Genomic DNA, 26,078 nt, shown 5'->3' with positions numbered 1-26,078 from the left:
TTAAACCCATTATTGCAAGTCCTATCCTCTGCTGCCAACAGGAACAGCTCCCTGCCCTCCTTGAAGTGACAGCACTTCAGATACTTAAAGAGAACAATCATGACCCCCTCAACCCCTTCTTCTCCAGACTAAACATTCCCAACTCCCTCAGCCTTTCCTCACAGGGCTTGGTCTCCAGGCCCCTGATCATCCTCATCGCTCTCCTCTGTGACTCCCATGCAGTTTGAGCTGACGCAGCCCAGACTTTAACCCTGGCTGGCTTGATAAGATTTTCCTCCATCCCTCCCGTCGCAGAGCTGGAGTTGCTGATTAAGAGCTTCTTTTTGGAAAAGATGCCGGCCGGGGAATTCTCGAACCCACGATCAGTGGGCATCCCATTGCAAAAGGAAACAGCGGCTGCAGTAGATCTATCAAACAGAAGGGAGTCTCTGCATCCTGCAGGGGGGATCCACATAAACCCTTCTCAGGGTTCCCCCGCCCCCTCCCCAAAAACCCAGAGTGATCTAGAGAGAGAGAGAGATGGGCGAAAACACATGGTCGCTTTAGCCTCTTTTATTCCCTGTTTCAGCCAGGATTCAGCCAGGATCAAACGCATGCGTTGCATCCTGGCTAAATCCTCTGGCTGAAACAGGGGATAAAGGAGGCTAAAGAGACCATGCGTTTTCGCCCTTAATAATCTCTTACTACATGCATATGACAAACCACCAGCCTCCTGGGAAAAAGGCAATGCTAGGCTCAGGTCTACTCCTGTTATTCCCTAGGAAAGGATCCCTAGGACCGCAGCCTCGTGAGGCCAGATTCTGTGAAGGTACCTTACGGGGGGTTGCCCACAACCTGGAGGGGGAGACGATCCTGCCCCTTGAAGAGAGGCAATAGACCCAAGGGGGAATGCGGGTACTAGAAATATCAAATATGCAAAAGCATACAGTAGTACCTCTTGTCTAAAAATATCATTAAATACTACTCTGTAATTCTGACCTAAATCTCTTTAAATGAAACAAACAGAAAAATACAGGTCGTCAATTCACCAGGTAAAGTTCCAAAATGTACACATGCTTTGAGAAAATTTAACAAATTCAGAATTCCATAGTTGGATTTAATGATATTCTTAGATAAGAGGTACTCCTGTGTGCCCTTGAATGGAGGCCTCATGCGTGCAAATGGGCAGCTGCAGCTTTTTTTGTGGCTGGGAGGTGAAAGGCATCCCCTGGCGAATTAAGCCTTTGATTCAAGGGAGGGGACATTTTTCCCCCCTCCAGGCTCTTGGCAACTCTCTGCCTTACACAAAGCCACCCGCACCCTCCCCCCCCCGAATTGCCCCCTCTCTCAACCATCATATTTCGCTTCCCTCCCACCCACCTACCCCCCACCTTCTGCTTGCAAAGGGGGGATTCTCTCCCATTCCCTCCCTGACTGCAGAGCGAGGGAACCGGAGCGAAGATGCCGGCCCCCCACTTCTGGTCACCTCCCCAGGAGGAGAAAGCCCCTTGGAGGCCTGGCCTCCGACTTGGTGCTGGGCAGGTCAGGCAGCCCTAGTCGGCGCTCAGAGGAGGACCCCCTTGGTAAAGAAAAGACACGTTTATTTACACAGTCCCGCAAGTACAAAGTATGATACACGCTCCGGGTCCAGCTCCGCTCTTCCTCCACATGGTCTTCGGAAACATAAGGCGCTTTTTCTCGGCTTCGTCTCAGGGGGAGAGCAGGCGGGGGGGGGCTCTTGGGGGGAGGGGGCTTGCTTTGTCTCCTCCTCCCCCCCCCCACCTCGCCCCGTTCCTGCCTTGCCAGAAGGGGAGGCAGCTGGGGGCCAAAAGCGAAGGGGGGTGGCGTCTGAAAGGGGAGCCCTTATTACCTTGGCAAAGAAATTCAGGGTGGGAGACAGATGGGGGGGGGGTGCTTATGATATTCAGGGAGTTCTACTCAGAAGTAAGTCTCGTGCCATTTGAACATATGAAGCTGCCTTCTACTGACTCAGAGCCTTGGTCCATCGAAGTCAGTATTATCTACTCAGACTGGCAGCCGCTCTCCAGGGTCTCAGGCAGAGGTCTTTCACATCACCTACCTGCCTGGTTCCTTTAACTGGAGATGCCGGGGATTGAACCTGGGACATTCTGAATGCCAAGCAGATGCGCTACCATTGAGCCAGGGACTCTCCCCTTGGTGGGGCTTACTCCCAGGGAAGTAATTTTAGGTTTGCAGCCGTAACCGATTCTCACCTGCTAAGTGATGTTTGGGGTGGGGGGGGATTGGGAGGGAGGTCGGACATCCAGAGCCAAAAGAGGGCAGACTCGGTCCCGTTGCCCTCCTAGAGACAAAACCGAAAATATTTGTTCTGCTTTCCGCAGAGATAATCCAGATTCCCCCCCTCTCTCTGGCACACACGCATTCTCCCCCCCTTTCCATATTAACAATATTGGGCAACTCGGTGCATAAATACATTAAATTATTAACATTTCTTACATTAAAAAGTGACTCCGTTTCCTTCTCTCTTTCTCTGTCTCTCTTCTATTTCCCCCTAATGGACCAGGTGGGCGAGGCGGGTACGCTAGGGCACCGCAGCGCTGCCCCCGCAGGCCTAATTCCTCTCGCCCGCCCAGCCATTAGGCGAACCGGCGGCCTCAGCGAGCGGATCCGGCCCCTGCTGGGCAGCCAGCGGCGCCTTGCCCAGCAAGACTGTTGGGGTGTTTTTTTCCCCATTCTTCTTCCCTGCCCACCCCCAACTCTTGGGGGGGGGGAGCCAACCCTATCAAAGGGATGGGGAAGGGGTATGCTTGGAATCCCCGCCTCTCCTCTGGAGGAGGCAGGGGTCTCGTTCTCCCTGGCCCCCAAGCTGGTGTTTTTTCCCCTGCCCTAGGGAAGTTCGGGGGTTGCCAACCTCCAGGTGGGGCATGAAGATCTCCAGGAATTACAACTGGCCTCTAGAGGGCAGGGATCAGTTCCCCTGGAGAACACGGCTGTCTTGTAAGGGGGCATCTATGGGATCGTGTCCGGCCGAGGTCCCTCCCCTCCCCAATCTCTCCCCTCCCCAAATTTCCAGGCATTTCCCAACCCAGAGCAGGCAAGGGTGGGGTCTAGTCTTTGGAAAGGGCCCTTCAGCCTTCCGACCCAGAGGTTTCGGGCACTTCTGGGAGTAGTTCCAGGTAGCTTCTTTGCGGAGGGTGGGGGGCGAAGAGAGCGGGGGGGGGCGTCCTGGTACCACGCGGCGGAGTCCCGCTAGTCCGGTGGCCCAGGAGACGCAGCCAGGTGGTGGCAGCCACATGGTGGCAGGAGTGGGATCGTCCCACCCTCCTGGTCCAGGCCGGCAGCCAAGCGGGGAGAGAGGCGTGAGCAGCCTCTCGGGTTGCGTCTGCGTTCGGTCCGGACCCCGGCCTGGGCTTCATGCAGGGCCAGGCGGAGGAGGGAGGGGCGTCGGCCTCGCCAGGTCCACCGGCCGGGCGAGGCTCCTCTTCACACCAGGGAGGTGACGGGCGGGATCTTGGCGGCCTCCTCCTCCCAGGGCTGGAGGTTCTGCAGGGCGAAGAGGGACGAGTTGTGGAGGCAGAGCGGGTCGGGCTGGATGGAGTCGTTGAGGGACTTCTGGAAGGCGTCGTGCTGGAGCTGCAGCATCAGGCGGCTGGCCTGCTGCCGCTCGGCCTCCCGCTCCTCCGCCGTCTGTCTCCTGGGGGCGCAAAGCACAGACCCGAGTCAGCTCGTGCACACGACACCACGCCACGCCTCCGGGGCCCTGCCCGGCCGCTACCCCCGCTCTCACCCCCCCCCTTCCAGGAGCAGCGCTTCTCGCACGACCTTCTGTTTAAACTCGCCGGGAGCCATCCGAATCCGGCGCCTTTTGAGCACACTTGGGCCATTTATGCATGGGAGGTTTAGCCTTGGATTTGCCACTCTCCAAATGCACATTTTCCCCATCCAAATTCTCAAAACTCTGCTTGGAGGCTTATTGTTGGGTTTTGAGAATTTGGATAGGGAAAATGTGCATCTAGAGAGTGGCAAATCCAAAGCAAAACCTCCCATGCATAAATATGAACACATGAAGCCGCCTTATACTGAAGCAGACCCTGGGTCCATCAAAGTCAGTATTGTCTACTCAGACCGGCAGCGGCTCTCCAGGGTCTCAGGCAGAGGTCCTTCACATCACCTACTTGCCTGGTCCCTTTAACTGGAGATGCCGGAGATTGAACCTGGGACCTTCTGCATGCCAAGCAGGTGCTCTACCACTGAGCCACAGCCCCACTACACTGAGGTCAGTGGAGGCCTTGGAAGGCAAAGGCCCAGGGGCCCGCGGGAGTGGAGAGGATGAGAGAAGCGCCGGGGCCGGATCGCGCTCCCCTTCTCATACGAATACCAAGGGAAGGGAGACCTCGATCCTCATTTGGTCCCTGTTCCTTTGAAATGGGGCTTAAGAACATAAGAAAGGCCATACTGGGTCAGACGAAGGTCCATCAAGTCCAGCAGTCTGTTCACACAGTGGCCAACCAGGGGCCTCTAGGAAGCCCACAAACAAGACGACTGCAGAAGCACCAGCCTGCCTGTGTTCCACAGCACCTAACATAATAGGCATGTTCCTCTGATCCTGGAGAGATTAGGTGTGCATCATAACTAGTATCCACTGTAACTAGTAGCCATGAGTACCCCTCTCCTGCATGAACATGTCCACACTCCTCTTAAAGCGTTCCAAGTTAGCAGCCATCGCCACATCCTGGAGCAGCAATTTAACTATGCGTTGTGTGAAGTTAAATTAAAGCCCGTTCAGAAACCGCGGGTGTACTGGGAGCGCTGAGGGAAGAGAGGCCTGTCTGGCCCTCCTCTGGAGCCCTCAAAACGACACGTGGGAGGAAGGGATCGCGTGTTCACACACAGACACCTCCTGTCTCCCCTCCCCAACCAAAATCAAAAAGCTTCCGGGGATTGAACCTGGGACCTTCCGCATGCCAAGCAGATGCTCTGCCACTGAGCCGCAGCCCCTCCCAGTTTGCAACCGGACTTAAAAAGCTGACCTGAAAGCACCTCCCTGCGCCCAAGTCCAAAGACTGGACCGCCGCCCCCGCTTGACTCAAAGGATCCGCTTTCAGATCGGTTGCGCGCTCTGGCGTTTACACCGACCCGAAACTGCGTTTCCGTGGTACAGGGGGGCTTAGCCCCAGGAGAACGGGCGTCGGACCGCAGTCCGGAGGATGCCAGGCCTTTGGGAGGGGCCAGCGCCGGCCGCCCTCGCCCAAACCGGTCGCTTATTGCGGCTTCTCGCGGAGACCTTTGCCACTGTTCTGCCTTGGCCGCAGTTTAAAAAACAGGGAGTCGATTGGGCAGTGGTCGTAGGTGAAAGATTGGACGGGGTGGGGGGAGAATTTGAAGTCTTACGATCGTCTTCTTTTTTTCACCCCCTAAACCCGCTCAGCAGCGGCTAAGATCTAAAGTCTATTCACATTCGAGAAGCGCACGGATGGTCGTGGGCGCCATAATAAGTGCAAGTGGGTGGGGGGGGGGACGACATAAAACGAAGCTTTCGAAAGGGGGGGCTGTTCATAGGCGAGTAAAGGGCGCCCCTTTCTCCACGCGACTTTCCAAAAGACATTGCCCTGAACGACAAAGAATCTTTCTCTCTGGGCGAAAACGCACAGCAGGTTTTGCCTTGGATTCGCCGCTCTCTAAATGCACATTTTCCCCAGCCAAATTCTCAAAACTCAACAATAACTCCCCATGCAAAGTTTTGAGAATTCAGATGGGAGAAATGTGCATTCTGATTTGTTCTGAAGAAGCGAAAGAAAACGAAATTAATCCGTCCTCATCTTTCTAAAAGGTGGGGCGCAACCATTTACAATATTCAAAAAAAATTGGGGTGGGGGGAGTTCTCTCCTCTCTCCAGCAATGCACGGTGTGAGCGATTCTAGCCCCCCCTCTCCTCCCAGTTCAGTTTTATATCAAAATTAAAACATATCAATATTTTTAGATCGAATACCCGGTCGAGCTGAGATGGAAGGTAGCGGCGTCGAAGGCTGAATTAAAGGTTTTCGCGCCTGGATATTTCTTCCTAGCGAGACGGGAGGGATTTTTTTATATATATATTTTTTGTTTGGCCGTTATGGAAAGAAAGGGGGGAAAGCGAGGGGGATTGGAGAGGCCGGAAAAGGCGGTCACTCGAATTCCCCTCCAACCACAAAGTAATAATAATAATAATAATAATAATAATAATAATAATAATAATAATAATAATAATAATAATAACAACAACAACAACAACAACAACAACAACAACACCAATAATGGCAAAAGGAAAAATACCGACCGAAGTCCCGATTTCAATATTTCTGCCCTTCAAAGTTCTCAATAAACTAGCAAGAAACCTATGCCGTTCGGCCCTTTTTAAACCGGAGTCAATTTTTTATTCTTCTCGCCCTTCCCAACAAAACCAAACTAGAGTTTAGTTGGATTTAGGAATATTTAATCCTGCACACCGGATTGTGGCCGATATATTTCCAGAAGAAATACATGTAAAATATATAGACATCCATCCAGGAATAGATTTGGTGGCCCTTCCAAGTAACAACAATTACCTGATATAGAATTTAAACTGCTATGCTGAGAATAACAGCTCCCGAGGAGGATAATAAATTATTATGAATAATAAGAATACGATTATTATTGTTATTATTAAGCATTCTGTTATTGGCATAATTTAGCAATGCTATTTTAATAGTCGCTGTTTCGCTAGCTTCAGCCGCAAGCCCAATACCGAAATATTAAACGCCTTCAAAATATATATATATATATATATATAACATCTGGATTCCTGCCTTGCCGAAAGGCGGGTTCCAGCTGTCCAATACCACGCAACGTAAACGGACCCACAACATTCACTGGGGCCAGGGGGGGGGGGAGAGGAGAGACTGCCCAGCACCAAATCTGCCCGCCCGGCTGCCAATCCGGTCTCCTAGGGGCTGGGCATTTCCAACAAGGAATCCCTCGGGATCGCCTGGGATTTGCGGCTTTTTCAAGTCCGGTTGGTCCCAACGTCCAGAACCTGGCCGGAACCCCCAGCGCATTCACACATACAACGGGGGGGGGACGACAATTTGGAGGGGCGCGTGTGACATTGCGTTACTTTGCGTGCGATGGGGAAACTCGTTGATGCGTTGCAAGCAAGAGGGGAGGCAAAGATCTGTCTTCCTTTCGTGCGCTGGTTTTGCGTGCGGCCTGGTGGTTGACCCCCGTCAGGGCTGGGGGGGGGGGCTTTGGTGATGCCCGCCCCAGATCCAGGTTCCGGATTGCCCCCAACCCCGCTCTGGACGCGGAGCCCCGCAGGGTGCCTGCAGGCGGTGCCTTTGCCCTTCTCCGGGACCCAAACACCCGGCTGCTCGCCTGCCCGCCTGGATCCGCTCCTAGTTGCATCTGGGCCAGGCCCAGCATCGCCCCCCCCCCACTCCCCCAGCAGTCCGTCCGTCCGTCTGTCTGTCTCCAGCAACCCCACAAAGCGGAGAGCGTGAACATGAGCGCATGCACGGCCTCCCCCACCCCGTCGCGCGGACATCCAGCCACATTCACAACAAAGAGTCCCACATGTTATCTTCCCTGGACTAAAGTACCCGTCTTTCGCCGCAAAGATATCCTGCCTCTGAACATGGCAGTTCGATCGAGCGACCTAGTTAGCCAAGAGGTCGCCTAAGGGGAACGAGCCTGCAAAATAGCATCGAAGGCGGTGGCTGAATTCTGCTGGAATTCTCCTCACCCTTTGGGAAAACCCTGGAAAGCCTTACGGGGCCTCGGGATTCTTGAGCGTCACCCAGGACTATTGGGTTGTAGGAACCCCTTTTGTCTCTCCGGATCCGCCTGCGCCGGGTAAGCGCGCTCCTCTTTCTCCACCAATATCCAGGCTTTCGAAAACTTCTCTTCAACTAGGAGAGCGATCCTAAACAGTGGCGCTCAGACTGAACACATGAAGCTGCCTTATAATGAATCAGATCCTCGGTCCATCAAAGTCAGTATTGTCTGCTCAGACCGGCAGCGGCTCTCCAGGGTCTCAGGCAGAGGTCTTTCACATCACCTCCTTGCCTAGTTCCTTCAACTGGAAGTGCCGGGGATTGAACCTGGGGCCTTCTGCATGCCACGCAGATGCTCTAGCACTGAGCCACGGCCCCTCCTACTCCAAGTTTTTTCCTGGGAAAGTCTCTTTCGGGATTGCACTGGAAATCGGCTCCTAAAACAGGAGCTGGCGGGCTGGGGCAAATCAGAAGGATGGCCGGGAGAACTCTCGCCGAACCGAAGGCCTCCGCTCTGCTGGAACCGCCTGCGCGGATTCAGAAAGACGCGTGTCGAGAGACAGGCTTGCGCGACTGCGGCACCCGCATCGCATTCCGGGCCTCTTGGGCACGTGTGCCCGGCGGAGGCCTTCTGCCCACCGCAGAGGGTGGGCACCCGGCCCGCCCGTGTTGTAGGCAAGGGTGAAGGCACCGCGAGTAGCCGCGCAAGGGGTGGGGGGCGGGGGGAGGGATTTAGGGGAGGGGAAAGCCGCCTTTGTTTTGGGGGGATCACCGCAACACCCTAATAAATACGAAAGGAGTTCTTAGCAAGGCTGGATGTATGAATAGGCCGAGTAAGTGAACAGTGGAGAGCCATGGATTTTGAGGGGCTTCTAAATCGAGAAGGGAACAAATAATTAAAATTAAGGGTTTTTTAAAGGATGATTTCTGGGGCCTTTTAAATTTGACGTCGTTTATTATTTGTTTGTTTATTTAACAAAATGTGTATCCCACCTTTCCGCCTTCAGAAGAACCACCCAGGCAGCTAACAATTCGCACGTGACAAAACCTCGTTTTAAAACCATTCAAATCAACAAACGTATCAATAAAACGAATTCAAAGCGGAGTTCAAATCCGTACAAAGACACAAAAGCAGAAATTAAAATCTTTGGTCGGGAAGGAGGGATCTAGCGAGGGACTCGGCCTGCCTTAATCGAGGCCTGCCTCTGAGCGTGTGCAGAGTCCTTCCTGCCCCCTCCAGCAATCCCCTCCAGCCAGCAGCTTCTGCGCCAAAACAGACGGTGGGCGCCAACCAAGGGAGTTTTCCAAACTCCTCCGGAGAACTCCGAGCGCACGTGTGTACCTGGGTGTGTACCCGTGTGTGCGAGGGGGCTGCAGAGCCAGGGGGCCCCCAGGGCCGCCCTCCCAGGGACTCCCCCTCCGCCCCCCTTCCCCGGCCCCCGGGACTCACCGCCACTTGGTCCGGCGGTTCTGGAACCAGGTCTTGACCTGGGCGTCGGTCATCTTGAGCGACTTGGCGAGCGCCGCCCTCTCGGCCGAGGCCAGGTACTTCTGCCGGTGGAAGCGCTTCTCCAGCTCGCAGATCTGCACCCGGGAGAAAGAGGTGCGCGGCTTCTTGCGCTTGGGCGGGGTGCGGTTCTGGTAGGGGTGCCCGATCCGCCGCGTCACCGTGAAGGGGGTGAGCGCCGCCGCCGCTGCCACAGACAGACAGACAAGACAGTGAGAGGGGGGGGAGGCAGAAAGCCGGCCGGGATGGGGAGGGGCACTGAACATCTGGATGGGGCAGGAACATCTGGCCGGAGCAGAGGAAGGGCCCTTCCTTCGTCCCTTGCGCCCCCATAGCTCAATTTATTCCGGCTAGCCAAGAGCTTCCCTCCGGCTGGACGCCTGGGCCCACCCTGCAGTCCACCTGGAGGCGCCCACCCAAGGGACCCCCCACCCTTCCGCTGTCATGCTGCGAGGGGGGGGGAGCAAAAGGGGAAGACCTTTTCCCTCGACCCATGGTGTGAGAGACCTGGGGAGTCCATCCTTGGCCAGGAATTAGACGGGAAATTACTCCAGATTAATCAATGGGTGAAAACGCACGGGAGGTTTCGCCTGGGCTTTGCCGCTCTCTAGATGCGCGTTTTCCCCATCTGAATTCTCAAAACTCTGCATGGGGGGCTTATTTTGGAGTCTGTGCTGTGGAATCAGGCAGGCCAGCGAGCCGCCCCGGCGGGGCCCGGCAAAAAAGGAAAGGCGAGCTGGAGAGGAAGGGGGCCCCAGGGAGGAAGGGAGCAAAAAAGAAGTCCTGGGCACGGAGAGAAAGAGCGCGTTCCGGATCGCCTCCGAAGCACCTGCCAGGCCCGAGCGGGGCTTGAAAGGCGCTCCAGTTTCGCGCAACAGGAAGGGAGCATGAAATTGGGTGGCAGCTGGCCGGACTGGGGAAAATCCTGGGAAGACTGCCACCTGCCAAGCTCCGATGACTGTTGATAATGTTCCATTATTATTATGAATATCGTTGAAATATTGTTATTGTTATTATTATTAATAATAATAATAATAATAACAACAATCATAGTTTTCCAGTCCTGCAAAGGCCGCACTGTATTTTTCTTTTCTTGTTGCTGATCTCCGGAGGCATTCCCCCCCGACCCATAAATCTCTCCCCCCACAAACACCCAGATAAATCCCCTTCACCATCGAGAGGTGGGCAGGGCCCCAGGCGCTTTCCCCAGTGATGCCCTCCGAAGACGGTGGCATGGATCTGACCACCCTTTGGATAGGAAAGCCTTCCCGCCTTTGGCCCTCTGCCTCTCATCCCCGACCCCCTAATCGGACGACACGGGGTGGGGTGGGGATCGACTCGCCTTCCTGGGTCCTCCTTTGGAAGAAGGAGGAGAGGGAAGACAGAAATCGTGGGGGCCTCGCCGGTGGGGGGGGGGGATTCCGATTTCTGGAGGCCACTTTTCCAAGCACCGCCCTGGTTAGAAATGAGCCGGGAAAGTGTTGCGGCGAGAAGGCAAGCGAAGGGGCTTTCCTTGTTTCGGGGTCCCTGTTAAGACCACCCCAGCGGTCATTTTTACCCGGCCATTTGTGAAACCGTTGGCGCATGCAAGGGAAATGGGCGCTCGCTCTTTACGAAAGAAAGAAAGAAAGAAAGAAAGAAAGAAAGAAAGAAAGAAAGAAAGAAAGAAAGAAAGAAAGAAAGAAAGAAAGAAAGAAAGAAAGAAGAGAGAGAGAGAGAGAGAGAAGAAAGAGAAAGGGAGAATTGTAGGGAAAATACAGAAATAAATTTAGTTTTTAAAGAGTTTTTTTTTTTTAACACTGCCCTCCATAGAGGGGATCTCCATCTCGGCCCTAGAGGGGATCTCCCTCTCCACTGGGGGCTTCTTACCTCCCCGCCGCCCGTCTCACCTGTGAAGCGGTCCTTGACGAAGCGCCGGCTGCTCTCCATCCAGGGGAAGTTGAGGCTGCCGAGGCTGGGCATGGCGGGGATGGCGCTGGCGATGGGCGGCGGCACGGCCCCGGGGATGGGCCGGTGGGCCGGCACTCGGATCACGCCCGAGGGGGCCAGGCTGAGGTTGACACTGTAAGATCCCGCGTCCTCGAAGGGGCCCCCCAGGCCGGGGAAGGCGGCCCCCGGCAGGGAAGGGTAGGGGGCGCCGGGGCGGCCGACGGGGCTGCCCAGGTAGCTGGGGCCGCCGTCGGAGCCCCGCGGGGCGGCCTGGGCCGGGCTCTCCGGCTCGGAGGTGTTCAAGATCTGGTCGATCCCGAAGCTGATGGGCTCGTGTGGATGCGGCGTCTGCGTGTTCGCGGGCGGATCCATCCTCGGCGGATGGGGATCTTGGCTGGGGCGGAGGGGGGGGGAAGGTAAGGACCCCCCTGCTAAAAAAAAATCCCCCTTTCCCCCGTTACAGTAGATCCATGGAAGCTCCCGGTTCGTCGGGGTGTCGCGCTGAAACTTTGCCAAGAGCGCTCCGGCCCGACAGGCTGTGTGTCATCTTTTTTGAACCAAAACCTGGAGTTTCGCCTTCTAATTTCTCTCCCGCCCCTGCCATTGGCCGCCGCCGACCGGCCTCTCTCCTCCCATTGGCTCCCGGCTCTCGAGAAAGGCCTAATTCATTGGAATAGGAGCTTAGGGACTGTTTCGGTGGTGACATCATTTTAACAAACGAACAATAGGTCAAATTTATTAGCGCCCGGGAAAACGCGCGGGGGGCGGGCGGGGGGTGTTTGCAAACCGGCGGCTCCGGGCCCCGAAAGAGGGCTTGTCTTTGGAAACGGGCGGGATGGAAAGGGGAGCCTCGCCGGCTTCCCTCCACCCCCACCCCCTTCAAGGAATCTGCCGGGGGAACCTGGATTCCTGCTTTGCTCGTCCCGAAGCTCTTCCCTGTCTCCTCGGTGGCTTCGTTTGGGATCGAGGGAACTCTTTCCGACAGGTCTTTGTCGATCAACACTGTGCAGAAGGAAAGGCTGGCCGCAGAGAAGATCCCCGCCCAGTCGCCTTTGCAATTGCCCCTTTTCACTTCGAGGAATCTGACGGCTTGTGGTTGTTTTCCGTGCAAAATTCTTTTCAATGCAAAATCGTTTTCAATGCAAAATTATTTTTAATGCAAAAACAAAAAATGTCTTCTGGGTGATGTTTGGAAGCCCAGATTTATGTTCCTGTTCTTTTGGGGACACACCAAGGCTAAAATACTAGGCGCCGTTGTCTGGGGATGAGCTCCTGGACCGAAAGGGATTTACTTCCGAGGAAACATGCATAGGGTCGGGGTGTGAGGCTACCCGCTTGCTAGGAAATCAGTCAGGCTAACCTCCTTGGGTCTTTCTTGGGAGTAAATAGGGGTAGGAGCAGAGAAATGGTTTAGGGTCGGGGCGTTGATATTGGCCAAACAACTTCACACCAGAGAATCGGGGAAATACCGGTAAAGCTGTTCAGGTCAAGAGGTATTGGATTTGGATTTGGTAACTTAAAAAACACAAACACTTCCGCTTTGAGAAGAGGAAAGGAAACAGGAACAAAACAATTTATTACAAATATTTTGGTTCCCCCAGCAATTAATATAACCCCCCATTTCTTGAGGTCGCGGTCAGAGGTCTTTCAGACGCCCTTTTGGATAAGAAGCGGCCGTCCGACGAATCCTTGTTTATCCCTGTCTAGAAAGAAAGAAAGAAAGCTGTATTTCAGAGTCTAAATACCTGCCATCCTTTCCTCCCGACGTCTGTATGTTAGTTATTTTATTGTGCGTGTGTGTATTATGCCGGATTAGTTTTGGCAGCGCCGCTTCTCCGGGTTTCTTGGTATTAATTCCGATTTATTTTTTTTACACATTCCGGCCTTTCGGAACAAACCGATCCGCCTTCGGCTTCGATCGGCCTGGCCGGGATATGGATCAAGAGTCCTCCCCGGCAGAAGATTTGGGTGGGGGGAGGGGCTGCCTTAAAAAGAGGGGGGAGGTTCCGCTTTGGATTAATTGATGCCAACAAAACTTATCGCCACCCTGCCTGGCGCGCGCTGCGAGTTTGCAGACGCTCCCTAACGTCCAAATTGGCCTAAAAGCGTTAAAAATTAAATAACGTTCAAATGCATTTACTTACTTTCCCCTTTATAAAGGGAAATGAAAACAGGGAATAGAATTTTCCTTATAATAGAATGTAATAGTATTTGATCAGCACCTGTTAGGGCGGATTTCGTGATTTCGGAAAGCGGGGAACAGCGAGGGAGGGATATTAGTTGTTGTTTTTTTTTAAGCGGAGGATTCAATTACCGCAACACGCTGAATAATTTAAATAGCAACAGTAAATGCAAACAGACCTGTGGAGTTTATGGGGCTGGATGCATCGACAGGGTGGAGAAATACCCCCCCAAAAAAACCCAGACCTTCTTATTTGACTCCCCTCTGTTAGATTTAATCTCTCTCGAATTCGAACTGCCGTTTTAATATATATTATATATATATATATATATATATATATATATATATATATATATATATATATATATATATATATATATATATAAAAAACAGATATATATAGTTTCTTTTCCATCAACATATTTTTTCCCTCTCTTCCACATCTTTCCCAGATATCCCCCCCCCCAAAAAAAAAAACCCCACCAGCGAATATATGTTCGATTCTTCCTTGCTGGGAAAGGATTCTCTAGGATGTTGTCAAAGGCTTTCACTGTCAGAGTTCATTGGTTCTTGTAGGTTATCCGGGCTGTTTCCTGCGCCTGGGTTGAGATGGGGGTGTAAATTTTGTGTGTGTGTGTGTGTGTGTGTGTGTGTGTGTGCGTGCGTGCGGGGTCCGTTTGAGATTCCCTGCGGAGGAATTTCCCCCACAACCAGATCACAAGAATTCTTAGTACCTGCTCAGAAACTGATTTAGGGGGAGTTAGGGACATTTACTAGCTCCCTGACCCCTAAAAAGGGCTTCCCCCTCCCCGGACTAATCCAACGTATTAAAAGCAGTCGTTTTTAGAGGCTGGACGTCTGGATCATCAACCCCCGGAAGGAAATTCGATGGCTTTCTCTCTCTTTTTTTTCTTGCGAAAAAAGAATTAATAGCGACTGTGGGCAGTGGGTTTTGGAGGGGGCGGCCTAGCCAGACCGAAATAGACCTGCGATTCCTAAAATGGCCAGCCGGTGCTTTTGGTTCCTGCCAGGAGCCAAACCAGAGAGATCCGCCTCTGTCCTTTATTATTATTATTATTTTTTACCTGCTGGCTTTTGTCAGTAGGTCCTGGCGGCAGGTGAGCCGGACTCTTAAAGAGCCATCCTGCCCCCCTCTCCCCAAAAGGCCTTTGGATTTTAGGGCTCCCGTTTAGGAGATTCTCAAGGCGAGCAGAGAACGGATAGTCCGGGGCGGCAGGGAGGGCACGAAAGGCGTTTGCAGGCATCTCGGTTCCCTCCTGCCAAGTCAAGCTTCGGAGAGGATCCTGACCCACCCACCCCTTGACAAGCTAGTAATTTAAAGTGTACCACCACCACCCCCCAACGCTGACAACTGTTGTTGTTTTTTAAGTGTCAACCACTGAGAGGGGGGAAATCTTATTAAAATCCACGTCAGTTAAAAAGCGAACAAAAGGATGCCTGGTCCCCCCCCTCCCTTCTGTATTGGGAAACGGAGAAAGGCCAGGAAAGGCATCCTTTCGAAGCCCCTGCTTTCAAAAGAAGGTCAATGCCCCTTGGCAGGTTTACACGGGCGTGGAATCGAAGGGAGGGCCGGACTCGGAGCAGTCGAAAGGGGGGAGGGACCCAGGCGACGCCCAACCCATCTCTGGCTGCGCCCCCTCGCCACCAGCGATCGGGGGGGGGGGGCGTCCAGTGGGTCGGCGCTGGAGAGCTAGTCGCTTTTGGAAAAAGCCGAGCGAGCGGTGGAATTGGGTCTCCGTTGTGGCAGGCCGAGACCGCGCCATGCACAGAGCCAGGAAAGGAAAGGAAAGGAAAGGAAAGGAAAGGAAAAAGGAAAGGAAAGGAAAGGAAAGGAGAGGGGAGGGGAGAGAGAAAGAAAGAAAGAAAGAAAGAAAGAAAGAAAGAAAGAAAGAAAGAAAGAAAGAAAGAAAGAAAGAAAGAAAGAAAGAAAGAAAGAAAGAAAGAAAGAAAGAAAGAAAGAGGGAAAGAGGGAAAGAGGGAAAGAGGGAAAGAGGGAAAGAGGGAAAGGAAAGGGTGGGTTTTGGTCCAGACCAAGCGACCCCCGTGAGCCAAGGCGGAGAGCGCCTCTCCCATCCAGGCGCTTCCCAGGCGCGCGTTTGCGGAGCGGCAGCCCCCTTGGAAGGCGCGGGGCGATCTCTTCCCCCGATAATCCGATTAAAGAAGGGAGAAACAGACCCACCGTCTCGGGCCCAGCCAGCTCCTTCCCCAGGAGGCTGGCAGCGCCGGCCAGAGATCCTCCCGCCGCCCTCCTCCCCACCACCAGGTCGAGCCCCCGAAAACAATGACCGTGGGAACCTGGGATGGTGGAGGCGGTCATGTCACCCCTTCGCTTTCTCGCTCCCCAGACAAGGTTGGCCTCTCTGGAAGGGGTCCACCGCCTGCTCCCTGCTTGCGCCCCAGGAGAGCCCCAAGCAGGCCCGCCAGCTTTCCGCATCCCCTCCCAGGGCCCGTCGGGTCCGCCTTTGCAGCGACCCAAGGCCAGCACCTTCCAACGAATGGTTGGGGGGGGGGGCAGCGCTCGCTCTTTCGTTTGCCTGCCTTCGTCTTTTCGACGGGATTGGACGCAGGTCTGTCCACAGGCCTGTTCCGGCCGAGGATTTGCTTGAAAAAGGAGACCAAGGTTGTTGACCAGCGTCCTGGTCCAAACATCAAAATACCAAACCAAACCACCATCCAGGTTTTTTTTTTTTTTTAATCAGGACCGGCTAAGAGGACGCAAAACAGCGCGCTGGCTTCCCAGTTCTCCAGAACTCTTCTTCCAGAGGGATCTTACATAATTGTACAAAACAAGCAAACAAACAAAAAGGATTACGGATTTTAAAGGCCTTTTCAGGCTAGCCTCTTTGTGCTCAATGCAAGGTGAAGTAGATTCATCTTCTATTTTTTTAAAGCCGGTCTATGAGATCCAGCACATCTCTCTCGCATAAACGTGCATATTGGGGGGGGGGGTTGATCTACTTGAAGATTTCCCTCTACCCATATCCTCATCAAGCAGACTTTTACTGTATGCATGGGGGAGTATTTTGATCATGTCAGACTTCTTGTCGGCCTTCGGACGGTCCACCAAACTATGATCCCAAGGCGCCTTACTCACGCGCAGGCATCGCTGGGGTGGCCCAAAGGCCTGGAGACAAACGCCCACCCTGCCCCTGGAATGGGCGCAGAATGGGCCGCTGAATCCCCCCCCCCGGACCTGGAGATCAATCTTCTCCTCTGCTAAATACCATCCCGCGAAGCCCCCATCAGAAGGGGCCAGAGTTTGTTTCACTCCAGGCCGACTGACAACCTCAACAGAGGCAAAAGAAACCCCCCAAAATGTGGGTCTGCAAGAGCAGAGCCCCCAGGTCGGCCGCCGGGGCAAGTCTGCCCAGGGCCTCTGGTCTCCATCCCCGCCCGCCCACCTGCCCAGGTAGGAGAGCCGAGGCCGGCGGGCCAGGAGGCGGGGAAGGCGGAGGGCTCTCCCCGCTCTGGCCGCGGGGCCACCCCGCCTGAGCCCCCGCCCGCCGTCTGGGAGGCAGCGGAGCGAATGGGATTCTCTCCGCTCTCGGGCTATGAGTTCGAGCCCCCGACCGAGCGCGGCTAACCAAATTTCCGCGCTACCAGCAAGCTGCGCCGCCCCTGCCCGGGCCAGCTTGCCGAACGGGAGGGCGCCCGGGGGTGGGGGGCTGGGCCGGCCTGGCTGGGGGCTGGGGGCTGGTGGGGGGTGTCCAGGCCTCCCCATCAATAACTGCGGCGCGGCCGGGTCCCGGATCCCGGGGCGGGGGATTCACACACACACACACACACACACACACACACACACCCCCCAGACGGCGCCTTCATCTGCATAATGGCAGGCCGGGCCGGGCCGCCCAAGGCGATCTTTTTATTGCGCGCCTTGTCTGCTGCTATCAATTCTGCCAGCGATTTCGCAGGGAGGCTGGCAGGCTCGGGCTGGGGTAATATGCAAAGATGAGCCTTGAATAATGAATGATGCGCTTTTAAACCAATTCCAAAGTGTCTCTGATAGTACAATATGAAAAGCGCTGGTAAGTAATAGGCGCTTTTAAAAGGCGCTAGTATGTTTTTATTACTATATTTAAAAAAAAAAGAGGATATCTATATTATTGGGGCGGAGTGGATAATATATCACAGAGTCTTTGATAATCATATAAACAATACATTTTTCTTGGGGGGATTTTTTTCCTCCCCTCCCCCCTCTTCTTCTTCCTCTCCTGGTTTTTCCACAGTTAACTTATAGAGACGACCAACCCACGCAGGCGAGGACGGCCCGGCTACCTTATTAAATATTAACTCTGTTTTAATATCAGCTTTTAAGTTGAATCTGTTGACGAGGGGTAGTTTTCACTTTAATTATATTTTATAATTAACAGTTTAGGTTTGTCTGCACTATTTTTTATTTTTAAATAATCACAAGCTTGCGTATGAATATAGAGAGGCAGATTTACAGAGGCCTCCTATAAAGCAGATGCCTCGAGTTGGCTCTCTCTCTCTCTATTTACCATCAGGTGAGTTTCTAATAATCCAAAATTGTATATTTCCATCCAAATGTTTCCAGACCCTTTTACAGAGAAAGGTCACGTCATATAAAACGTGCCCACCTATAAAACACACATGTAATCGTTCGAGCCGTATTCCATTTTTACTAGCCTATTAAAATTAATAAAAGTGTGGCTTTTTTTGTAATTCGTTAAATGGCATGCGATTTATGCACCAAAATGTTTATTTCATCTTTTTTTTTTTTTAAGCAAGAGCCGAGAGTGATATATTTTATTCATTACGGTAAACTCATAGTTTGGTATATTTTATTCACTAAATATATATTTTAGTTTGGTATATAAAATTCACTATTTTAGTCAGGATTATCTGTCCGGATCCTCCCCTCCCATTTGAAAGCATGAAAGGGATCCGAAAGCGGCGGAGGCAGCAACGGGTGAAAAGACCGATGCTCTGAACTTGACCTCGGCGCCTCTGGTCAATTTCACCCACTCTGGTCAATTTCACCCACTCTGGTCAATTTCACCCACTCGAAACGCCTGCAGGCCTGGAGGCAGGGCTTCGCTTCACCTCCCCACAATCCCAAACAAGAGGAGGAAGAAATTCAGAAGGCGGAGATGGCTGTTTGCATGCCCCAGCCATGGCCGGTTGCTTGTGGTCCCCCCACCCTCAAGTTCTCAAGGCCTGATCTGAATTCTTGCAAGATCAGCTTCGTTTCTGCCGAGCTGAGCAAAGGAGCAGAATCCGAAGCCCATGTGGGTGGCAGGAAAAGGGAGGGAGGAGGGAGGAGGGAGGAAGGAGACCTGCGATGAGGGGAGGGGGCTGTGCCCCTGCAAACCCGGAGAGAAAATGCCAGTCTAGACATAATATTATGAAGCATGGCAGAAATGGTCTGAACGCACACTGTGCTGCAGTGTGAACCCTCAGAACGTTGTATTCTCCTCCCACTGTCAACAAAGGCCTGTGCTGCAGTGTGAATCCTCAGAATGTCCTATTCTTCTAATCTTAGCAAAATTCTAATATTTTGACCAACCGTGAGCAGCCAACTCACCCCTCCTTTTGACATCCAAATCTGAAATGAATTCCAGATGATCTGAAGTCAAATGGGAGTCAAAGAAGAAATACTGAGGCCAAAAGAATCCCCCACCAAGGTCAGGCAATCAACATGCCCTGATTTCCAAATACCAACCCATGGATTATAATAAAAGCAGCACCAGCAGAACTATTACCAGATAAGGTTTACTGCATTGCTTGGAAAGGAAGAGCCCATTACTTACCTCACTGGCTCTTCCTAGATGCTACTAAGTGAAAGGGGATTCAGGGTGTGCCAGTGGGTCAGACCCCAGGCATTGCCTGGGAAAGAGCAGGGGGTGTAGGAATGTGAAGGGAAAATCCAACCAAGGACACGGTCCCAAGCCCCAAGCAGATGTGGCTTCAAAAAAACCTGACCTCCCCTCCAAATGGATGTTTCCTGGTCAGGCAAGAGTTTTGATTGTAAACTCCTAGGAGACAGGGAATTGTGTTGTGACTCTCCAAGGCACATTATTGATGCTACAGAAATGGAGGGGGCGGGAGGGGAAACGACAGACAGGCTGCTTGTTTGTCTTGAGCTGCTGCGGCAAAGATGCAGACATTCACAGATTCGAGAAAAATAAGCCTGTGCACCCCCTGGGCCAAAACCCCAGGACGGCTTCCAAATAAAAGTCACACAGGAGCCAGACAAAGCAATTTATTCCATGTTAAAATAAGCATTAAAAGCACCCAGCAAAGAACTACCAACAACCAACAAGCACAGGCAATAACCACCATACAACACCTACCTCCCTGCCTCCCTATTAGGGCTGCCAACCTTCAGGGGGCACCTGGAGATCTCTCACTATTACAATATATCCCCAGACAACCAAGATCAGTTCCCCTGGAGAAATTGGCTGCTTTGGAGGGCAGACTGTATGACATTATATCCCACTGAGGTCCCTGCCCTCCCCAATCCCTGCCCTCCCCAGCCTCCACCCTCCTCAGCCTCTACCCCCAAAATCTCCAGGTATTTCCCAACCCTTCTACCTACCTCCTTTCCTTTCTCCTCTGACCCACAGGTCTTGAGTAGTATCAGTCAATCACAACTAGGAATAAGAGGAAGAAAGGAAGAATTCCAGACAGAGAGGGCACACTATACCATATTAAAGAAGATGTCTTATCACAGGCTGCCCGAACCTTCCTGGCCTGAAGAAGGGATTTAGCTAACAGAAGAGGATTTGGTGGCCTAGAATCCATTAAAAATTTAGTAACTAAAATATCTAAGGGAAGCTCATTTCACTGGCACATAAGAGGAAGAAGAGGAGGAGGAAGAGTTGGTTTTTATATGCCAACTTTCTCTACTGCTTAAGGGAGACCTTCCCTTCCCCTCCCCACAACAGACACCCTGTGAGGTAGGTGGGGCTGAGAGAGTGTGACTAGTCCAAGGTCACCCAGCTGGCTTCATGTGTAGGAGTAGGGAAACAAATCCAGTTCACCAGATTATCCTCCGCCTCTCATGTGGAGGAGCTTGGAATCAAACCCGGTTCTCCAGATCAGACTCCGCCGCTCCAAACCACCACTGTTAACTACTACACCTTGCTGGTTTGATCCATTCACACAACACCCAAAACAAGATATTAAGAAAATATAACCCAAAGGCTGGCAGGACAGGAGAGCCACATGCCTTGTTTCTAACAGAGCTCGTAAAGCTGGTTGACCTTCCTTTGAACAAGTTAAAATAAAGGTATGTGGTCCTTTAAATACTCTGGCCCCAGGCTGTGCTTTGAATTGTGTCTGGAAATGAAGCAGAGGGCCGCCCTTATGGCCGGAAATATAGGGAAGCAGATACTGGTCTTGTTGTAAATGATCGTGGAGGGTGCTTCGGCAGCAGGATTGCCAGTTCAGGGATGGGAAGCTTTTGGAGATTATTGGGGGGGGGGTGGACCTTGGGGAGGGCAGAGTTGAGGGAGGCGAAGGAACACAGCAGGGATGTGATCCAGGGAGTCCAAGGTTGCTGCAAAGAGGCAGGCAATGGCAAACCTTCTCTGAATGTCTTTTGCCTTGAACACCCTAAGGGGTCACCATAAGTCCGCTGCAACTTGACAGCAGTTTGCACGACCATTCCAGCTACCTTTTGTATCAATGGACATTTCTAAGCAATTTTAAAAGACAGCCCCCACAATCCAATCTCCTGGCAATGTTCCAAATGGATGGGATCACCCTGGCCAAATTAGGCTCCTAAATAAAAGGCCACACAGCTGGTGTAGCCAGCAAAGCCGGGCAGAAGCTCTGTGTGAGAGTTGGACTGCCAGCTGCAGCCAGGGACCTAAGAACACATTCAAACTGCATACCTGGCAGGGAGTATGAACCTCTCCAGCACAGGCAGATCCTTGGCTGGCAACACCGTTTGGCTAGCGACATCTTAGTTTTGTCTGGATTGAGCTTCAGTTTGTTGGCCCTCGTCCTTCCCGTGACTCTTACCAGGCATTGGTTCAAACCAAGGGACCCCTGCCTGAGACCCCGGAAAGCCGCTGCAGGTCTGAGTAGACAATACTGACTTAGATGGACCAAGAGTCTTTTTCAGTATAAGGCAGCTTCATGTGTTCATGTGTTCATATACCGTCTCACCCATCTCAGCTGGGGAGGAGGAGGAGGAGGAATAGGAGTAGTTTTTTATATGCTGACTTTCTCTACCACTTAAAGAAGAATCAAACAGGCTTACAATCACCTTCCCTTCCCCTCCCCACAACAGACACCCTTTGAGGTAGGTGGGACTGAGAGAGCTCTAAGAGAACTGTGACCAGCCCAAGGTCACCCAGCAGGCTGCATGTGGAGGAGTGGGGAAACCAACCAGGTTCTCCAGATTAGAGTCCGCCACTGTTAACCACACCACACAAAAATACACAGGTTGCCCTCCACATGGCATGCAAAAATGCAGGCACTGCTCCATCCTGGTCTCTGAGGCCTCTGGGTACCCCGGCCACCCAAGTCTTCATTCTCTCAGGGTAGGGAGGCCATTGTGTGTGTGTGTAAAGTGTCGTCAAGCCGCAGCCGGCTTATGGTGACCCTGGCAAGGGGCTTTCAGGGCAAGTGAGAAGCAGAGGTGGTTTCCATTGCCTACCTCTGCAGAGCCTTCCTCAGTAGTCTCCTTTCCAAGTACTAACCCTGCTTAGCGTCCGAGATCTGATGAGATTGGGCAATGTCGGGCCACCTTCCCTCCCAGGGAGGCCATTAGCATTTCTAAATTATTCCCAAGTGAGGTTTGAGAACATTTGGCTACCCCCTCCTGCCTTAAAAACTAAAAGTGAAGGTTTTTGTACACCCCAAACCTCCAGATTACAATATATTTCTCCATATGAGGTTTAGGAAAAACTGCAGCACCGCCAGGAGAAAACATAGGGTCATTTATGCAGGGTTGATTCTGATACTCACTCAAAGCTGATTTTTTTTAAATCTGACCTTTAAAATGCCTATTCATGGTCCCAATGTAAGAGGAAAAAGTCCAAGGCTCAGAAGACTGAAAGGGGATATGATAACCATCTTCAAGTACTTGAAGGGCTGTCATATAGAGGAGGGTGCCGAGTTGTTTTCTGTTGCCCCAGGAGGTCGGAGCAGAACCAACGGGTTGAAATTAAATCAAAAGAGTTTCCATCTAGACATTAGGAAGAATTTTCTAACAGTTCAGTGGAACAGGCTTCCTCGGGAGGTGGTGAGCTCTCCTTCCCTGGAGGTTTTTAACCAGAGGCTAGATGGCCATCAGTCAGCAATGCTGATTCTATGACCTTAGGCAGATGATGAGAGGGAGGGCATCTTGGCCACCTTCTGGGCATGGAGTTGGGGTCACTGGGGGTGTGTGGGGGAGGTAGTTGTGAGTTTCCTGCATTGTGTAGGGGGTTGGACTAGATGACCGTGGTGGTCCCTTCCAACTCTATGATTCTATGATGCTATAATTCTGATTCTAAGGCTGACAAGAGTGTGATTAGCAGTGTTGTGTAGATGCTCCAAAACAACAACAACAACAACAACAACACACACACACACACACACTCCAGTTTAAAAGTGAAATTGTAGCAAAACCTCCATACATCAACAGCCCCAGGCAAGTTTATATTGTATTGTGCTTTCGGGACGCAGCGTCCCCATTAATGTTGCAGGGGATGGGAGACTGTAGCCCAGTTCTTGCACTGAGGTGGTCAACCTGTGTCTGAGCTGTACGGGTAACAGAGAGAGGCTAACATCCTTTACCTCCACACACAAAAATCCCTCCACCTGGAAAGCTAGCGAGTCAAGGCAGAAGGGGTTCTAGTCTTCGCCATAACATGCTATTTTTCTACGGAAGGGCATAACAGCACCAGAGAAGGCTTCTGAAGAGAAACCAATTAGAAGGTAAGAAAAAGAGAGAGAGGCACCAAGGAAGAGGCAAGTGGGACGATACTTATCAGCGAGCTTCCCACCCCCCTTTATTTAGCATAAGAACATAGGCGAGGCCATGCTGGATCAGACCAAGGCTCATCAAGTCTAGCAGTCTGTTCACACAGTGGCCAACCAGGTGCCTCTAGGAAGCCCACAAACAAGACAACTGCAGCAGCACCAACCTGCCTGCGTTCCACAGCACCTGATATAATAGGCATGCTCCTCTGATCTTGGAGAGAATAGGTATGCATCATGAGTAGTATCCATTTTAACTAGTAGTCATGAATATCCCTCTCCCCCATGAACATGTCCACTCCCCTCTTAAAGCCTTCCAAGTTGGCAGCCATCACCACCTCCTGGGGCAAGGAGTTCCACAGTTTTACTATGTGTTGTGTGAAGAAATACTTCCTTTTATCAGCTTTGAATCTCTCACCCTCCAGCTCCAGCAGATGACCCCACATTCTAGTATTATAAGAGAGGGAGAAAAGCTTCCTTAGTACCAATCCAGGATGCCAAGATGTCCTTTAAGTTTAGAAAAGACATTTCTGATCTCCGCAACTGTGTACAGCCAAGCTGGTATCTCCTTTAAGAGGCAAGGAGCGTTCTTGCTGTTTCTGGGTGTGCAGATTTCACAGAGAGCAGTTAGCCCTGCGAGCTGACTTCCTTCTCTGCTCTATTTTATCTTTTGTATTTTATACAATAGTGCTCAGTCCTTGCCAGACCCCCCCCCCCCACTAAATATAACTTTGTTTCAACAGTTTTGTTGGGCAAATTACATTAGGGCGGATGGCGCAGGTATCCATTAGAGTTTTATTTATCATGATACTGTTTAGATCTCACACTTATAAATAACTTATGTTATGGGGCTTTTGTTTGTCGAAATGTAACTTACATATTTTATTACACTTTTCTGTAAAACCTCAAAAAAGAATGTTGTCAAAAGGAGCGCTCTTAACAGCAATCTAAACTAAGGTACATAAAATCTACACCTCCATTATTTTTTAATACAGCAAGGAAGCGTGGTATTTCTCTATAGTTTGAAAGGTTTGCTGTCACCATAAACACATACCACAATAAAACATTAAAAAGTCGGCGGAATTATTTTTGCAAAGTGCATTTCTGCTCTCAGCTGCTGAAATTTCTTGGAAGCATTCTTATGCAAGCAGGAAACAGTGATAACATGGAACATTTTTCTAAGACAGACTTGCCTCTATCTCTCTTCTTTTCCTTTTTTTTTCTTTTTTAAGCCAAGCAATACAGAATTTGCTGGGCTACATATAACCAGATATAGGTTATAACCCAGCAGTGACGTTCTATAGCACGACTACCTGCATTTGGTTTCCTTTGAATGAGCACAGGACATTTCTGGCATTTTATTTACAAATTTATTTACACACAAGTAGAAAATCAGTGAAAGCAAAAAAAAAAAGCATGTGTAGTAGCTGTGGCTCAGTGGAAGAGCATCTGCTTGGCATGCAGAAGGTCCCAGGTTCAATCCCCAGCATCTCCAATTAAAGGGACTAGGAGAGTACGTGGTGTGAAAGACTAAGACCCTGGAGAACTGCTACTGGTCAGAGTAGACAATACTGACTTTGATGGATCAAGGGTCTGAATCATTATAAGGCAGCTTCATGTGTTCAAGGTGTCAGACTAGGGCCTGGGAAACCCAGGTTCGAATACCCACTCATGCCATGGAAACTTGCTGGGTGACCTTGGACCAGTGACCTGACCCTGGCTAGCATTTGGATTGGAGACCTCCAAAGAAGACCAGGGTCGTGATGTGGAGGCAGGCAATGGCAAACCACCTCCAAACATCTCTTGCCTTGAAAACTCTACGGGGTCGCCCTAAGTCAGCATTAGTAGAAGCAGAGAGGCTCTTCCACAAGGTAGCAGTTCTCTACCAGCTTTCCAGAGACATACACTGCAATCTTAGAGTTACATACTTCTAAGTCCCCTGGAGTCCATGGGCTAAGAAGGGTGGAAACTCTGCTTAGGATGTGACTGCTAAGTGCCTTTCATTTCAGCCAACTTGCATTGGTGCCTTGCTCACAGGGCTGGGGGAGAAGGATGACACAGACACACGTGCTGGGAAGAATCGGTTACTACTTTATTGATTACAGGTTCCTTGGGTTTTGGCACAGCAAAGACTGGGGGCAGTTGACAGCACAACTGCTATCAGCCCCTTTCCCAACCCACCTGTTGGGGTAACCAAGGGCAGAGGGCTGGTATCAAGGCTGGAAGCAGTGGAAACTGTTAGTCCTGCCCGTTGCCATCCTCCTGGGGGTGTGGTCAATGCATCAGTCCCGAGGTAGGCTGTCATGCCCCCTGCCCTCCTTAAGGGGACCCCCTTGTGGATATGCAGGGAGACCACCCTGTATATGTTCTCAGCCAATGCCTGAACGCCACAGGAGGCAGGTGATTGAGTTTGCCTGGCTCCACCACCAAACCAAAGGAACCTGTAATCCAAGCACTGATCTGGCTTAGAGATCCCCGAGCCACATATCGTTTCCCTCTGAGAAGTGGTGTACTCCATTCAGTCTCTAAAGACCACCTTGCTTTTGGGGAAGTCCTGAATGCTCAATCACCCCAACCTATGGGTTAAAACAAGGCCTGGAGTGCCTTGGAGAGGTGTTCTCTATCTGGTCTGCAAAGACCACCTCACGTGTGGAAAGGTCCCGAGGGCTCGATCCCCCCAACTCCTTGGGCTAGAACCAGGGACCAGAGAGCCTTTGAATTGTGTTCTCCACCCAGCCTTTGAAAGATCACC

At 51.7% G+C, this 26,078-nt stretch overlaps 1 protein-coding gene across 1 annotated transcript; it reads right to left on the bottom strand.

The window, feature by feature from the left end:
• Window positions 1-3,444: 3,444 nt before the first annotated feature.
• TLX3 (T cell leukemia homeobox 3) lies at window positions 3,445-11,556 on the bottom strand. The gene is made up of 3 exons (XM_056856730.1): window positions 11,145-11,556; window positions 9,199-9,442; window positions 3,445-3,655 (listed from the first exon to the last, which is right to left on the bottom strand). Exons 1-3 carry the CDS (start codon window positions 11,554-11,556, stop codon window positions 3,445-3,447), a joined length of 867 nt encoding a protein of 288 aa, XP_056712708.1.
• Window positions 11,557-26,078: the final 14,522 nt, after the last annotated feature.

Source organism: Euleptes europaea, chromosome 10 (assembly GCF_029931775.1).
Source record: "Euleptes europaea isolate rEulEur1 chromosome 10, rEulEur1.hap1, whole genome shotgun sequence".
Lineage (NCBI taxonomy): Eukaryota > Metazoa > Chordata > Lepidosauria > Squamata > Sphaerodactylidae > Euleptes > Euleptes europaea.
This window is presented reverse-complemented; position numbering and strand designations above follow the sequence as displayed.

What these genes read in the sequence shown, in the direction of transcription:
- TLX3 (XM_056856730.1), bottom strand. Translation starts at nt 11,556, where the DNA reads ATGGATCCGCCCGCGAACACGCAGACGCCGCATCCACACGAGCCCATC. An exon ending in CGTCAAGGACCGCTTCACAG is followed by an intron (nt 9,443 to 11,144) that starts GTGAGACGGGCG and finishes TGTCTGTGGCAG; the next exon opens with CGGCGGCGGCGCTCACCCCC. An exon ending in AACCGCCGGACCAAGTGGCG is followed by an intron (nt 3,656 to 9,198) that starts GTGAGTCCCGGG and finishes TTGCGCCCCCAG; the next exon opens with GAGACAGACGGCGGAGGAGC.